The sequence below is a fragment of the Malus sylvestris genome, chromosome 15 (genome assembly GCF_916048215.2).
Source record: "Malus sylvestris chromosome 15, drMalSylv7.2, whole genome shotgun sequence".
Classification (NCBI taxonomy): Eukaryota; Viridiplantae; Streptophyta; class Magnoliopsida; order Rosales; family Rosaceae; genus Malus; species Malus sylvestris.
In genome coordinates, this window is record NC_062274.1 from 37,572,576 (window position 1) to 37,590,456 (window position 17,881).

Here is a 17,881-nt window from a genome sequence, read left to right on the forward strand (position 1 = left end):
CTTACATATCTTGCATTTAGGCACTTTTAGGTTTGAATTTACTCATATCTTCCACCTCACTACACTTTATAGCTTCGTCACCTTCTTGGTGTCGGCCAGCACAGCTCAATTCGGAGTCTAGGTGAACATTCTGAGTCGAAGTGTGCCATTTTAGACTTCTTTAAGTGATAAAATCTCCAACTAACGAAAATAAATAAATGAATAAATTGGGCCATCAAGAATAGGCAAAATAAGTGAACTAACCAAAATCAAAGTTTAGTAACTTGATAGTGATATATAATGCCTAAAAATGGATGGCTCTACTATTGAAAGATCAATTGAACCAAATAAATGTTTAATTGTAACTAACTTTGGATTTGGAGGTAGCCATTGGTATTTGGTTTCAAGTGAAATTAGGGAAAAATAAACATAGACTAAAGTAAGAAAAGTGACACACACACACTAATTAGTTGGATTGAGAATTGACATACAAATTTACGGATATAATGATACTGTGACGTTTCCATATCATTTAAGTTGATTTTTAATTTCTAATTAGGATTAAACTGCGAGGGAGCGCGTTTAATTAATAATCAAATATCTTTCTTTATATATATATATATTTTTTTTTTTTATAAATAAAATAAGAAAAAAACTAGAAAACGTTAAAACTCCCTCACTCCGAAAACGGTGTCCTTCACTCCGAAAACGGTGTCCTTCCTTCCATCCAAAACCATTTCTTCTAATTTCTAAATCTCTCTCTCGGGTTGTTAATTTGTAATTAAATTCATTAAAATTTCCGATGACCACTCTCCCATTCTGCCACGTGTTATTCTCCAACTGTACGTACGGTTACTCCCCCCCAGCTGGATTCCCTCTTTCTCTCTCTCTCTCTCTCTCTCTCTCTCTCTCTCTCTCTCTCTTACATTGGAGTCGTATTTCTCGCTCTAGCTGCGTCCCGTAAACTCTGTAGGTGCCCAAACCACACACCAGTCTGTTAGAATCGTTTCGCTTCCCCTCATACCAATAAACCAAACAAACTCCCTCTCTCTCTCTCTCTCTCTCTCTCTCTCTCTCTCTCTAGAAATATCTCTCTCTCTTCTTGTTCATGTTGTTTGATATTCTTTGAATCTTTATATATATATATGATATTTTCTACCTGCGCCAACCTCTGCGTGCGTACGCATGATCGCATTTTCTTCCATTACGATCGGGTTCGGACCACAACGCAGCATGGTAAATGAGGCGTACGCATCATCGCATTTTCTTTGTTATTTTCCTGCGTTTTCTCAGAAACCAAACACATTTTCTCTGTTTTTCTCCTGCGTTTTCTCGGCTACCAAACACATTTTCTTCCTTTTCTTTTTATATGTATTCTCTAAATTGAAAGCAAGAAAAGGATTGAATTAATGCGAAATAATCTGGTTAATTTGGTGTAGCTAGCTTAGGTAGGCAGGAAAGCTCGCACTACTAGTAGTAGAAGAAGAAGATCCAGAATTACGTAGAGAGGAAGTGCTGGTCGTTGATTGATTGATTGATGTCAAACCTGGATCTGCCTGGCCCTAGCGGCCCTCAGGGGCTGACGAGACGGCCGTCGAGGAGCGCGGCCACCACTACTTTCTCCACGGAGGTCTTCGACAATGAGGTCGTCCCCTCCGCTCTCGCCTCCATCGCTCCCATCCTCCGTGTCGCCAGCGAGATCGAGGCCGACCGTCCTCGCGTCGCCTATCTCTGTACGTCGTCGTCTTAATCTCCTTCATCGATTAATTACGCATTAATTACTACTGTTATTGTACTTAATTAGTTTTGGAGGAATTCATGACTGCATGGTGTTTGTGAAAACGTATGTATGTATGTGAATAGGTCGGTTCTATGCGTTCGAGAAGGCGCACCGATTGGATCCGAGCTCCAGCGGCCGTGGCGTCCGCCAGTTCAAGACGTTGCTCCTCCAACGACTCGAGAGGGTAAAAATTTCTTTAATTTCCTTATATATTGATTATGATTATTTAATCAATTAATAGATTAAATTATTAATTAAGTAGCTGCTTACGCAATTAACTGGGTCCCCCAAGGATTTAACTTTTTTGTTGTCTCTCTCCCAAAATTTACAATTTTAATTAACCATTTCTAAATTTTGTCTTTCTCCAAGGATTTACCCTTTATTTTTTATTTTTTATAATTGTCTTTCTCCCAAGTGAACTGGGTCTCGAGTACTCGAATGTTGGATTTCCTAATTTTTCAATTTTAATCAAGAAAATAATTGGGATTTATTAACAAAATTTGCATCAACAATTTCCACATAGATTAGTGAAGGGCTGCCTTTTGATTTCAAATGGGGTGGTGGATTTGAATGTAAGGGCATTTGATTGGGGCTTTTCACTGGTTTTCTTCTGCCCAACTGGCATTTAGATATATATATGTATATATGTATATGCGTGTATATATGTATTGTATTTTAGAACTGAGAAAATTAATGGATGTTGGATTTTATAGGACAATGCATCAAGTTTGGCTTCTCGGGTAAAAAAGACAGATGCCAGAGAAATTGAAAGCTTCTATCAGCAGTATTATGAACATTATGTCAGAGCTCTTGACCAGGGTGAGCAGGCTGACAGGTGAGTAATCCCTAATAATGTTGTTCTTCTTCTTTTACTTAATTAGTTAATTGTATGCTGAAGTGAATTGCAAGTAAACCCTTTTATTTTTCCATATTCTGAAAACAGAGCCCAACTGGGCAAAGCCTACCAGTCTGCCGGAGTCCTTTTTGAAGTGCTTTGCGCTGTTAACAAGACAGAGAAGGTTGATGAAGTTGCTCCTGAGGTTTGTAATTAACTTACCCCCATTTCTCATTTTTATTATGTGTGTGTGTGTGTTTGTGTGTGTGATGCGTTTGATCAAACACAAAATACATAGGAATTCAATAGTAGGGAGGGAATTCGTTTGATGCATTTTGATCAAATGTGAAATACAGCAACCGTCTCTGAGACGGAGACACTATTCTCTTCAACTCTATTACTTGAATTTCGCATGTATTGCTAAATCAGTTCGATTGCTCTATAGCTAATACTACTACCAAATTGAATTTAACTACCAAATTGACTTTAATTTCTCGTATCGTATTACACAACTTATTAATCACTTAACATGCTTAGCAAACCACTCCTCTGCACACTTTTTACAGCTGCTTCATCTTCAACATTGTACCTCATGGTCCAACTTTTGGAAATATCTTCACATAGCTATCAACCTAGAAGGAAACAAGCTTGTTTTAGTTTTCAGACTAGATGCTAATTAATGTAAGATAGAACTTGTGGAAAGTGGCTTGATCATGTGCATATTTAGCATAAGCAGAACCCTTGCAAAAGATGGCATGTAATTAAAAGTACAAAGATACAACTCTTCAGATGTGATTTGATTACTTACTAGTGTAACTGAACCGGCGACGATGGGGTTGATTAGGCTTTGTTGTCTTGTCAAGTCGGCCAAAGGAATTTGTAATCCTTTTAGAAAAAACAGATGTATATAATATAATACGTGTAAGAGAATTAGTGCATTCCAATAACAAGTTGGAGATGGATTGGAACCAAAAGTTATGTTCCACTATGAGGAGAAAGAAATGTATAACCAAACTCTGTAAAGCAAGCAAATGAAAATTACTAAATGAGAATTTGAAAATAGTAAATAATGATAAGCATTATGCAGGGAGGAGAACATAAAATACTATTATCAATAAAGATTTTTGTAACCTTTGTTTGTAGAAAGTTTTAAGCAGAAGACAAGATCCTCAACCCTGATGACAGAGTAATCATACAACCACCTAAAACATAACATAATTGTGTCTGAGTTGACAAACATTGTATGACATAATATTCTATAAAAAAAATAAGAAAGAAAAGAGGAGTGACAGCAAAAAGACAGTACCCTTCTGTTCCTAATCCTATCCTTAAAGTACAGAAGAATCCATTGAGCAATGACAGAAACTACGAAGTGATTTTGAAATTTCTATTACATAATAATAGCCATAAATATATTTTAATGCTCTTGAGCAGATTATTGCGGCTGCTAAAGATGTCCAAGAAAAGACGGAAATTTATGCTCCTTATAACATTCTTCCTTTGGATTCTGCTGGTGCTACTCAGTCTATCATGCAACTTGAAGAGGTATTTCACACTTGTTATTTATCCTGTTAGTGCTGATATACTTCGGCATCTTATATTCTTATTCTTTGGTGCCTGGTTTGGAATCTCAATGGAAGTTTTTTCTGTTTGCTTGTTAAAGGTTAAGGCTGCAGTGGGTGCACTGTGGAACACTCGTGGTTTGAACTGGCCTAGTGCATTCGAGAACCGGCAGAAAGCTGGCGATCTTGACCTCCTTGATTGGCTGAGGGCCATGTTTGGATTCCAGGCATGAATAACAACGACCAATCGGAATGGTTAAGATTCACTCTATGACCTGAAGAAATTATTAACTCATTCATCTATTTTGGTGACTGCAGAAAGACAACGTGAGGAACCAGAGGGAGCATTTGATATTGCTACTTGCAAATACTCATATAAGGCTTCATCCCAAACCCGAACCTCTTAATAAGGTATGTCGGCTATGTCACTGTTGATGGTGACCGGATGAATTACATGGATGCATGCCAGAGCTTGTCTTGTTAGATTCGGATTTAAGGGTTCATGTGACAATGTACTCATGTATGTGCATGTGGTCCAGTATAATTTCTCCTTTTGATAATTTGAATTCCTTTCTGATAATTTTTCTTCATAATTTTTTATTGTTGAAATCATTGTGTTGTATTCAGATTCAGAGCACTCTCTTTTTATGAATTTTTCCCCCTTTGTGTGGCTTTTATTTCTTCCTGGCCTTAAACTAAGCTCGTCTCTTTTGTGCAGCTGGATGATCGAGCTGTTGATGCAGTTATGGGAAAACTTTTTAAGAACTACAAAACGTGGTGCAAATATTTGGGAAGAAAACATAGTTTGAGGTTTGATACAATGATATCTACAACAATTGTAATTGGTTCATGCTTCAAATTTTTTGTGTTTGCTTTAAGCTGTACGTTTTGGCTTGATCTCCATGCAGACTTCCCCAAGGTCAGCAAGAAATACAGCAAAGGAAGATACTATACATGGGTTTATATCTTCTCATCTGGGGTGAAGCAGCGAACGTCCGCTTTATGCCAGAATGTTTGTGCTATATTTTTCATAATGTAATGATTTGTGGGTTTCTGTTTTTTGGTTAATCTATTTCTGGGTAATGAAAATTATGTGCTGACTTCTTACACATTGACGCCAACTATACATTCAGATGGCATATGAACTCCATGGTCTGTTGGCTGGAAATGTCAGCATTGTTACTGGGGAAAATATAAAGCCTTCTTATGGTGGGGATGATGAGGCTTTTTTACGGAAAGTTATAACCCCCTTATATCGTGTAATTGAAAAGGTATGTTGCCTGAGAAGTATGTGCGTCCTCTAGAAGTTTCAGGCCTTTATGCTATACACATGAGGATGTTTGTTATGATATTCCAGGAAGCCAAGAAGGGTGAAAATGGAAAAGCTCCTCACATATCTTGGTGCAACTATGACGATCTCAATGAATATTTCTGGTTTGTGTTATCAATATTTTGAGAAAGACTGGCATTTTATTTCTATCTAGGGCCTCGTATTCTATTTATATTGATATGATTCAGATTTAAATTCACTTACTTTCAGGTCGTCTGATTGCTTCTCTCTTGGTTGGCCCATGCGTGATGATGGTGATTTTTTCAAATCAACGCGTGACTTGGTGCAGGTACTCTTTTATTTTTCGCCACTGCCACCGCTATTCTTATGTTAATTTTCTGGAACTTGTATAAATGAAATCTCGTTCCAGGGGAGAAAGGGCTCTAGAAGAAAATCTGGAAGCACAGGAAAATCTTATTTTATTGAAACTCGGACATTTTGGCACATTTTTCGAAGTTTTGACCGGTTTTGGACCTTTTACGTACTGGCTCTACAGGTATTTATTTACAACAGAGTGGATAAGTTCTAAAATGACACCATATGTTCCCTGTTCATTATGACTATCTGTTTAAATAATATATTATCTGGAACTGGATGACAGGCTCTGCTCATTATTGCTTTTAGAGGGATTTCACCATTGGATATTTTTCAAAAGGATGTCCTAAGAGATCTATCAAGTATTTTCATCACAGCGGCATTTCTTCGAGTCCTTCAAAGTACGACGTTCTTACTTAAAACTGCAATTCTCAAATGCTGTATCTCTGTTCGTATGCTACAAGAGCTATTATGTGCCAGAGCCAAAATTAATTATATTAGAAGTATCACTATACTTTGTGAAGGACAACTTCTTGTAAGCTGTTGGGGCCAAAAAGAATGTTATGACAAACGGCCTTTCACTAACTATATATATGAAGATGCATAGATCAGAATTCGTTTCTATTTTGGATGAGACTAGAAGCCTAGAAGGAAAAGAAAAATCTCTGTTCATGTATGCTTTAGTTTTCTGGTTGACCGATATAATACTTCAGCTTTTACACAAATACTGTTAGGGACAGAATTGAGTGTTGAAATATTTCCAGTTAAGTCCTTTTTTATGTTGAGGAAAAACTCGAGTACACAACTCTAACTCAAGTGTTGGAGAGACAACACAAGTAAACAAATTACTTGTATTACACACACAAAATATTACAACACACAAACTCTTAAGGACACTCTTTAGAAGCTATGACACTCACTCTTTCTAGACACACACTCTAGACCACTCACACTCTTCACAAGACTACTCACTTACAAGGCTTCTCACTCTCTTACTTAGCTCTCTTCTTGGCTACTTTCTCTTAGTTCTTTACATAGCACCACACCCATATTTATAGTGAGGTTTGCCAACTTTGGCATTGCTAGAACTTTCTAGCTATTAATCATGCATTGCCACCGACATATGGCTTTGCTAATTGGCCTCATATTTTCCTAGCTTCTAATATATTGTACAAATGCCCACCGACATGCTTGCTGGAGTTCTCTAGCAAAATCCCATGCTAGTTATGGTGAGCATACACCATAGTTATGGTGGTGAGCGAAAATGCTCCCGTTTCAAGGTGGGGATTTACCCCTGTTCACTATGACTGCCTGTTTCAGTAATATATAATTTGGAGCGACCAAGGGCCTTTTCTTGTATATCCTACTCGTTCAACGACCCTTCTCTTTCTCCTTTAATCCCGCCATTTGCAATTTGGAGGGCGAAAGTACACCTAGAGGTTTGCTTGTTAGCTTGGATTATTTCACATAGGTGGGCGCACCTCTTCTGAGTTTAGGGAAATTCTTTCACTGCATTTAAAAAAAAAATTGGAATGTAGCTGTTACTAGTATCCTTTGTTTTTTCCTTTTTCTCTGTTGTTTTTAAGGTTGTTGGCGCTGTTTGAGTTCTCCAGTTCTTAGAAAGTGAGCAAATTTTAGTTTTTGAATTACTAGATATAGTAGTATTCATATATTTTCTTAAGCTGAATAGTTTTGTACCTATTGTGGAAAGCATTGTCCAGATCGGATATAACTGTTTGCTCTTGCCTTGTATTTCCTTGCATAACTTCTTTTGAGTTTTTCACTCATTCTTCTACGGTTTTATACGTAATCTTTACAGCAAGGTTTCTATGTGTCCTCATATCTACTTTGTATTTTGATGTAGGCATTTTGGATATTGTTTTAAACTTCCCGGGATATCATAGGTGGAGGTTCACTGATGTACTGCGAAATATTCTCAAGATAATTGTTAGTCTTGCATGGGCAATCATTCTTCCACTGTTTTATGTGCATTCCTTCAATAATGCCCCTAAACAAATCATGGATGTACTGTCATTCCTTAAGAATGTGAATGGTGTTCCTCCTTTATACATCATGGCTGTTGCAGTATATTTGCTGCCAAATTTACTAGCGGCATTTTTGTTCCTTTTCCCGCTGTTCCGACGATGGATTGAAAACTCAGACTGGCATATCATTAGGTTCCTCCTGTGGTGGTCACAGGTATTTCTGTTTCCTTGATCACCCTTTCGCAAAATTTCTACTATATTTTACTTGGGTTTGACTTCACGAATGGCAGTCTGTTATGAAATAGTCTTTTGATTAATGCTAGCTAATGGTTAGACCATACCAGTGCATGAGACCAAAAGTACCATTTGGTATCTAAAATCCATTTACCTAGTCATATTCAGCCATATGATTAATCCTTGTATGAAACCAAGATCTTGGAGTTAATGATAAGTTTTTTTTTTTTGTTTTTTTAATTTTTTTTTGGTAAAGCCTACAAATTCTACCTGTTAAGAACTAATGTACTTAAAGAGTTTTTGTACCTATTCCCTTGCAAAAAAACTAATTGCTTATGGACTATGCTGTAAAAAGGTTTTGATTAATCTTTATCTTTCTGCAGCCAAGAATCTATGTCGGGAGGGGAATGCATGAAAGTCAATTTGCCCTTATTAAGTGAGTTTGATGAGGAACAGGCACCCAATTTCATCCTAACTATATGGCTTAGCTTCTTTTTATCTTTTGGGGTTGGTTGTTTGAGATTTGCGTTTGTTCTGATTTCCTATGCAATTTGCAGGTATACTATTTTTTGGGTGCTGCTTTTGGCTTGCAAGTTTACAGTTAGCTATCTTATCCAGGTGGGAGTTGTCAAATAACATTTTTGTGATATTTTAGATTCTTTTTATGAATTAGATTTTAATAATTGTGTTCTTAATTATCTGCCTGTCCTGTTTCCAGATAAAACCTTTGGTGAAGCCAACTAGAGACATTATGAACATTCGTCGTGTAGATTATCAATGGCATGAATTTTTCCCTAATGGTAATCATTTCTATTGCTTTAATCTTTGCATGGTTTTCAACTTGTGGTTTTATGCTAAGTAATCCTTTATTGATGCAGCTCAAAACAACTATGGAGCAGTTGTGTCACTTTGGGCACCAGTAATCTTGGTCTGTATCTTCCCCATGATTGAATCAATATCTTGAAAGTTTACTGAATTTTTCAGGATGTAACTATCTTATATTAACTTTAATAAACCATCTCATACTTTTTCATGAATTCAATGCAGGTTTATTTGATGGACACTCAAATATGGTATGCTATCTTTCAGACTTTGTATGGTGGTGTTGTTGGGGCATTTGATCGCCTAGGAGAGGTGATCCTTTGATCTCTGTCTCGTCCCTGCTTCTCTCTCCCCCCAACTATTTTCCCTAATTTCAAAACTATCTGTTACCTCTTGTCTCATATTGTGTATTCATGAAATTATACGTCTGTTAAGATAAAACTGTCTGACTTCTGTTCTCTGTCATTCATGAAATTATACATATATAGAGAGAGAATTGTCTGACTTCTGCTGTGTCATTCTTTATTACTGAACATGATACCTTGGCCAATTTATCTAGTTTTGTTTTTAATTGCCAAAAGAAGAGTCATAGGTAAATGTAGTACCATTCTAGCACTTCTGTATTTGGGTTTGAGAATTGAATCCTTGTCTAAAATTTCAACACCATCTGTTGTATTGTTCCACTATCAATTTGCCAGAGACTTTTTCGAGAGAAATTAACATGGATCATATTCTAAACCAAATAAAGTTTATACTTATCTGCCCAAATATATGTTGCTTAAGACAATCATGTAGTTTACTCTATTGAAGGCTTTATTCAAGACATGCTTTTTTTTAGATCTCTTTACAAACAACAAGAATATGACTATCATCAAGGTGTATTTTAATTGAACAATAGTCTTTATATGCCTTATCTTTGCTTTGTCTTGGATTGTTATTCATATATATTTTCGCCTTTTCCAGATTCGGACACTTGGTATGCTGAGATCACGGTTCCAGTCTCTACCTGGTGCATTCAACACATACCTAGTGCCTTCAGATAAGTCAACAAAAAGGGGATTCTCCTTCTCAAAGCGTTTTGTGGAGGTTGATTAATTTTTTTACAACTTTCATACTTAAGTAAAACCTTTAAGCACACTTATAATTAGCACACATATTTAGCATTTAAGATTTCGTGGCTGTAGATTACAGCAAGCAGGAGAAGTGAAGCTGCAAAGTTTGCTCAGATGTGGAATGAAGTGATATGTAGCTTCCGTGAGGAAGATATCATAAATGACAGGTAACGCTCACCAACATAATTTTATTATTCATTTATTCAGCCTCTTACTCATCATGAGGTACAAACTAAACTGGTTCTTTTACTTCAGGGAAATGGATTTGCTGCTAGTTCCTTATTCATCAGATCCCAGCCTGAAGATAATTCAGTGGCCACCCTTCTTGCTTGCTAGCAAAGTCAGTACCGTTCTTTTAAAGTCTTGTTTAAGTTACTTGGTTTTATTGTTGACTTTGTCTACCTTTACAGATCCCAATAGCATTAGATATGGCAGTTCAATTTAAATCGAAGGACTCCGATCTCTGGAAGCGGATATGTGCAGATGAATATATGAAATGTGCTGTGATTGAATGTTATGAATCTTTCAAACATGTCCTTAGTACTCTGGTAGTTGGAGAAAATGAGAAAAGGTCCGTACTGCTGCATAGTGTTTCGTTTTTTAATATTAGTGTTCAATTTCTGTAATACCCAAGCATAGGATAAGACTGATATTTGGGCCTTTACAATTGCATACTAACAGTATTTAGAGCCTTTAGTGTTTGCTAAAATCTTGCCATCATTTACTCCTTTGGCCCCCATCCTCCTTTCCCACAGATAATAATTTTTTGGCTATTCAGTAGTGTCCTATATAGTTGATGCTTTCCTATAATTGAGGTCCTCATAGTATAATATAAGGCTATCACTTGAAAGGAAGTGTGTTCAATTTCTTCATTTTTTTTGTTAAGCAGGAGATTATTCAAGAACAATTGTGTATTCATCTTATTTTTTATCATTGCAAAAAATTCTGATTGGGTTATTATCTGACAGGATAATTGGCATCATCGTGAAGGAAATTGAAAGTAACATTTCAAAGAATACATTTCTTGTAAATTTTAGAATGGGTTCTTTGCCCACTCTTTGCAATAAATTTGTAGAGCTTGTGAGGATCTTGGTGAGTCATATGTGAAAGAATAATTAATTCTGCAGTATGTGCTTGTTTTGGCTATTATCTTAATAGAAACTTACCACTTTCTTTCATGTTGCAGAAAGATGGTGATTCATCCAAGCGATCTTCAGTGGTGTTGTTGCTTCAAGATATGCTGGAAGTAGTCACTCGGGATATGATGGTGAATGAGATCCGGTCAGTAAACTTTAGTAACATAATATTTGGATGAAAATATTTAATTTGTTTAGTCAAAAAGTCATAATGCTTGGATGCTTTGCTTTAAATCTTAACAGTTCTTGTATTTCCTCATGTGATATTTTGTAGAGAGTTGGTTGAAGTTGGTCATAGTAGCAAGGATGCTGGAAGGCAACTTTTTGCTGGAACTGATGCAAAACCTGCAATATTATTCCCTCCTCCAGTTACAGCACGGTGGGAAGAGCAGGTAAGTGTATAGAACTACTCAATAATTTCAAAGTCAATTGTTTTTCAGAAACAATCCTATGATAGTTAATGCTATAAAAATTGTATGAAGTTGACACACTTTCGCGGATTACATTTCAGATAAGCCGCCTCCATCTTCTGCTAACAGTTAAGGAATCTGCCATTGACGTACCAACAAACCTAGAAGCGCGTAGAAGGATTGCATTTTTTACAAATTCATTGTTCATGGATATGCCGCGTGCTCCCCGAGTCCGTAAAATGCTTTCATTCAGGTTTGTTATGTTCATACATATTAGCTATTGTGCTTAGGGCATATCTGAGTTCCATTAAGTCAATTATTCCTTAAACCAAGTTGTTAGGGTCTCATTTTGCTGGTGGATAGTCCATCTGCTTACTTATATTTCCATCATTAGATATGGGGTCTTTTAATGTGTGCATCTCTAAATTATTGGAGCATTAGAAAGCGTCATGACTTACAAAATGACCAAACGTTCCGATTACTTTATTTGGTTTCTCCTTCTGATGTTTAATCAGTGGGAGCAGTGAGTTTTGTAATTTGTTTTTTCCTTTCTATGTTCAATTGAAAATTAGTGTAATTTCCTTATCATTTAAGACATATCACATATGAAACCTTTGGGTTTTCTGACGGGCCAGTGTCCTGAATAACAGGCCAAGGTTTTCAGGCTTCAGATGTCTTTTCCATAAAATAATTTCTATTTTACATTGTTGCCCATTGACAGCATCATGACCCCATACTATAGTGAGGAGACTGTGTATTCCAAATCAGACCTTGAGATGGAAAATGAAGATGGTGTATCAATCATATACTACTTGCAGAAGATTTTCCCAGGTTAGTAAAACTATCTTGTAACATGCTCGAATCTTTTGAAGTCAATGTGTGAATGATTTGACACCCATTTTGTGACTTTTCTAGATGAATGGAATAACTTCATGGAGCGCCTTAATTGTAAAAAGGATAGTGAAATATGGGAGAATGAAGAAAACATTTTGCATCTTCGTCATTGGGTCTCCTTACGAGGACAAACTCTCTGCAGGACTGGTATTTGATTTATCATCTTCTTCTTTATGAAGTGTTATTTCTGGTACTAATTGTTTTAATGTTGCAGTTAGAGGAATGATGTACTACCGACGAGCACTGAAGCTTCAGGCTTTTCTTGACATGGCTACTGAAACCGGTAAGACTAAGAGCATGGTTCCTTTTTTCTCCCATAATGTTTAACTAGTTATCAAAATAAAAGAAATCAACGCATGTGAATATAGTGCCATCATGCCTAAGATCTCCACCTTACTCAAGTATGCAAAGAGCGCATAATCTTTTCCATTTTCATTTTTTTCACTCTTTTGATGGTATGCAGTCGAGTGTCTAATGAAGTTGTTATAGTGGAGGTAAATATGTTGGTTACTAATTATTTTAGTTATAAGTAGATATACTAGATGGCTACAAAGCAATCATGGTTCCACCAGAAGAAGAAAAGAAAAGCCAGAGATCCCTTTATGCTCAATTAGAAGCAGTGGCTGACCTTAAATTCACCTATGTTGCTACCTGCCAAAACTATGGCAATCAGAAACGCAGTGGAGATCGACGTGCAACAGACATCTTGAATCTGATGGTTAAGTATGAATCTGTCTGATAAGTCAAAATATTTTTGCAATTTGATTTCTTAAAGTAGTGTCTCTGAGCTCATTTTCTTGAAGAATCTTATTCCTTGTTGTTCCCTTATAGTAATCCCTCTCTTCGGGTTGCATATATCGATGAAGTTGAAGAGAGTGATGCTGGTAGTGGAAAGGTGCAAAAGGTTTACTACTCTGTCTTGGTCAAAGCTGTTGACAATCATGACCAGGTAATCACTTCACCTTATAACAGAACCACCACGTTCACCATGTTGCTTTTTGTACCTAAAACACTAATTATTTTTCTAAATTTCCGAAGGAAATATATCGTATAAAATTGCCTGGTTCGGCAAAGATTGGAGAAGGAAAACCTGAAAACCAGAACCATGCTATAATTTTTACTCGAGGTGAAGCTCTTCAGGCCATTGACATGAACCAGGTGAAACCTTTGGAAGTCTTGAATTATGATAAGTTCTATTTTAATTTTTCAGTCCAACTGAGATGTACTTTTCCAATCTCTTGTAGGACAATTACTTAGAAGAAGCTTTTAAAATGCGAAACCTTCTTGAAGAATTTAATGAGGACCATGGAGTGCGTCCACCTTCAATTTTAGGTGTTCGTGAGCATATCTTTACTGGAAGGTTTGATACTTGTTAGCTTTTTCTTTTTATGTTTAATTAAAAAATGGAGATTGTATTGCTACGTTTATATCCTGTACTTCTAAGACATCTGATTTGTATTCTATGTTAACTGCAGTGTTTCTTCATTGGCCTGGTTTATGTCAAATCAAGAAATGAGCTTTGTGACCATAGGTCAAAGAGTTCTTGCAAGACCTTTGAAGTATGTTTTCTCTTCCACTATTTAACTCTTTAAGTAATCCAAGGCAAATGTTTAGAAAGATCTGAATCATTTTTATAATAGAGCAGTACCTTTTAGTCTGGAATAATTATTCAGATTAGACTTAATTAATAAATGAGTGTTGCCATACTTTGGGGGTATGTTGCATCTGTTGATATAAGTAGAAGATGGTGATCTCAGTTATGTAGGGAATTTGTTTATAAACCAATGTATTCCGGTGAACTATCTAACCTCTCTCATGTTACCCTTTTTCCCTAGTCCCCTTTTCTAGTCCATCTTGAGGTCACCGTTTTTCTTTTTCTTAAACCATGATGAACATGTGGGCCTCAGTTACTGACGAAATTGGAACTAAGATTCATCTCTGTTCTAAAATGAAATTCATATGATATATATTTGATTTAAATAAGTTTTTAAGTCATGTACTTATTATCTATTGGTTTCAGGATTCGCTTCCACTATGGACACCCAGATGTCTTTGATAGAATCTTCCACATTACTCGTGGTGGCATGAGCAAGGCTTCCCGTGGCATCAATCTTAGCGAGGACATCTTTGCTGGTAACATTTGTGGATACCACACACACATGCACAAATGAATGTGTGTATGCAGGAGAACAGACTAATATCTGCTTTATGACATGAGTACTTGCTGTGTAGGTTTTAACTCAACGTTAAGGAGAGGGAACATTACGCATCACGAATATATTCAAGTTGGGAAGGGTAGGGATGTTGGGCTCAACCAAATCTCTCTCTTTGAAGCTAAAGTTGCTTGTGGTAATGGAGAGCAGACGCTTAGCAGGGATATCTACCGCTTGGGGCACCGTTTTGACTTCTTTCGCATGTTGTCCTGTTATTTTTCGACAATAGGGTTTTATATCAGCGCAATGGTAATCTGTCTTTAACTTTTACCTTTATTTTCTGTTTTTAGTTGTAAAATGTTACTCTATTTGTTTATTCATATTGTCATTCTTCAGTGAATTCATCCTTGAGTATGTTGCAAAATAATTTCAATGAACTGAAATCCTAGATGTCATGCTACATCAAGTTGATTCATTTAAATTGATGGGCTGTATCGAATAAAATTACTGTGAACTTCTCATGCTTCTTACTATTTAGAGCCCGAAGTGTAAGAAAATGTTGGTAGCTTTATTCCATTGAAAAACACAAGTAATTAGCATTTATATCATCGAGCCCTTGGCAGCATAGATGGCTACGTTACTTAAAATACTAGGTGGTTGAAACTGTACAGATCCAATATCTGTGGAAGTCTGGTTCAGTTTTATTTGATAAATAACCATGGAAATTATGTCCCTATTATCCAAATGTTATGCTTTGCAGTCCTACAATATCCTTGATTACGCTCTCTCACTCAGCCATCACATTTCCTGGTAAAACTATATTACGCGAGTCCAATATTGGAAAGCACAATTCTTTGTGTAATGGGAGAAACTGAGCATTCTCTGTTCAGTTCCTCAAAAAAAAGTTTTGCATTTTCATTTTCTTGCTAACATGAACTTTTTCTTGTAATGCAGTTGGTTGTCCTTACAGTCTATGCTTTCTTGTACGGAAGACTTTACTTGTCATTAAGTGGAATGGAGAAGACAATTGTGAACTATGCCGCCACCAGGGGAAATAATGTTCTACAAACAGCCATGGCTTCACAATCTGTTTTCCAATTAGGTCTTTTAACTTCCTTGCCCATGATCATGGAAATTGGACTAGAAAGAGGGTTCAGAACTGCATTAGGGGACATGATAATCATGCAGCTGCAACTAGCATCTGTTTTCTTCACCTTCTCTCTTGGTACAAAAGTTCATTATTTTGGCCGAACAGTGCTGCACGGTGGGGCTAAATACAGAGCAACTGGCCGTGGCTTTGTTGTCCGGCATGAAAAGTTTGCAGAGAACTACAGGATGTACTCAAGGAGTCACTTTGTGAAAGGCCTCGAACTTATGGTACTGCTTATAGTTTATCAGATATATGGTTCAGCAGTAAAAGGCACAATATCATATATCTTTGTCACATTCTCCATGTGGTTCTTAGTGGTTTCGTGGCTGTTCGCTCCCTTCCTGTTTAACCCTTCGGGATTTGAATGGCAAAAGATAGTCGAAGATTGGGATGATTGGGCAAAATGGATAAGTAGCCCTGGTGGTATTGGTGTGCCAGCAACCAAGAGCTGGGAGTCTTGGTGGGATGAGGAACAAGAACACCTCCACCACACAGGGGTTTTGGGACGATTTTGGGAGATTGTTCTTGCTCTGCGCTTCTTTCTCTTCCAATACGGAATTGTGTACCATCTAAATGTGGCCAGGGGTGATAAAAGCATCATGGTAAGCATCATTCCGTTTCTTATTTACTGCCATATTTGTGTCTTTTCTCTAAAAAAAAGCAACAAGTTCCATATTCTTTGAAGCTTACCAGCCTGTTCAGAACTCCTTGTCTGCTTGCCAAATCTCCTTTATTAACTGGAATAATTATTTTTTAATTTTTTTTTGTGTACGATTGCAGGTTTATGGGCTGTCATGGCTGGTCATTGTCGCTGTGATGATCATCCTAAAGGTTAGTATTCAAGCTTCTAATACTTTCTGGTTGCAAGTGATGTTTTCACATCTCAAAAAATTTATTCCATTGACTGGTGAACTTTCACATCGAAATCTTAGGTTGTGTCAATGGGAAGACAGCGGTTCAGTGCAGATTTCCAGCTGATGTTCAGGCTTCTCAAGTTGTTCCTGTTTATTGGGTTTGTTGTCACTATTGGAATGCTTTTCGCTTTCCTCAGTCTTACTGTTGGCGACATCTTTGTGAGCTTATTGGCCTTCTTGCCTACTGGATGGGCGCTACTACTGGTACATGCCTCATACGAATCTTAAACCTACTTTGCTTTTCTATGTCGTCAACTTTTCTACATGTTAACGTTTGCGTGCACTGCTGGTGTTGTTGCATGATGAGCAGATGTCACAAGCGTGCAAGCCATTGGTGAAGGTCCTTGGAATGTGGGGATCTGTCAAAGCTCTAGCAAGAGGGTATGAGTACGTGATGGGGCTCGTCATCTTCGCACCAGTAGCTGTTCTTGCATGGTTCCCATTTGTCTCAGAGTTCCAGACCAGGCTGCTATTCAACCAAGCTTTCAGCCGAGGGCTCCAGATCCAGCGTATTCTTGCTGGTGGGAAGAAGCACAAGTCAGACTAAACCCATTGCCGTATTTATCGACCTAGCTAGCTAGAGAGATAAAAAAGGAGGTGACAGACAAATTCGGAGAGACTTCTAAGTCATGAAGTGAGTATACATACATACAATACATACATACATACATACATATTCCGTGGCATGTAAGTGACGTGTGTATTACATGAAACCGAAATGTACTATTAGAATACATGCATCACATAATGTGTTTTGTAGTAACAAGTGATGAATCTTTGTTTAGTACTTGAACGAAAGGATAGATGAGAGGAAGGAGGGAGAAGTGAAGGAGATCAACTCCAAGACTCCTTGTGTTAAACTACAAAAGAAAAGTTTCAATGCAATTAATTACCTTCACTATCCTCGCATCTCACACATACGTTTTTTAAGATTCAATAGCTTCCAATTAAAATATTGGGGGACCCTTTGATCAAGCGCAACTTGAACTTTGAGACGATTAACTCCCCTTATTCGTTTCCGGTACCAGACTTTGAGATACCTCGAAAGAAAAACTTGTCTAATTAGGAGATACTAGAAAAACTGCCCACCCTTTACTGTGGATTTTGAAATCATTATCCACAAAAGACATGAATAATTTGCACAAAAAGATGCACTACAAAGGCGGTACGAACGGAATCACACCCTAAAATGCACCAATGCAGATAACAATACATTGAGTAATCACAAAAATTTTCGCATCTTAATTAATATAAGGGGGCAGACAGTTCC

The 17,881-nt window shown here is 37.1% G+C and overlaps 1 protein-coding gene across 1 annotated transcript; it reads left to right on the forward strand.

Moving 5' to 3' along the window:
• The first annotated feature begins 960 nt into the window (after window positions 1-960).
• LOC126604549 (callose synthase 5-like) lies at window positions 961-17,512 on the forward strand. Its single transcript, XM_050271836.1, has 43 exons — window positions 961-1,215; window positions 1,419-1,712; window positions 1,843-1,943; window positions 2,473-2,594; window positions 2,703-2,799; window positions 4,029-4,139; window positions 4,258-4,383; window positions 4,475-4,567; window positions 4,875-4,966; window positions 5,065-5,191; window positions 5,290-5,427; window positions 5,514-5,590; window positions 5,697-5,775; window positions 5,857-5,982; window positions 6,088-6,202; window positions 7,666-8,000; window positions 8,404-8,456; window positions 8,578-8,638; window positions 8,739-8,820; window positions 8,899-8,948; window positions 9,068-9,154; window positions 9,806-9,928; window positions 10,027-10,121; window positions 10,210-10,294; window positions 10,365-10,525; window positions 10,923-11,046; window positions 11,141-11,235; window positions 11,365-11,482; window positions 11,602-11,753; window positions 12,222-12,331; window positions 12,416-12,541; window positions 12,609-12,677; window positions 12,928-13,117; window positions 13,226-13,343; window positions 13,433-13,552; window positions 13,639-13,754; window positions 13,870-13,953; window positions 14,415-14,527; window positions 14,627-14,856; window positions 15,502-16,299; window positions 16,478-16,528; window positions 16,630-16,815; window positions 16,922-17,512. Exons 2-43 carry the CDS (start codon window positions 1,517-1,519, stop codon window positions 17,156-17,158), a joined length of 5,769 nt encoding a protein of 1,922 aa, XP_050127793.1. The 5' UTR covers window positions 961-1,215; window positions 1,419-1,516; the 3' UTR covers window positions 17,159-17,512.
• Window positions 17,513-17,881: the final 369 nt, after the last annotated feature.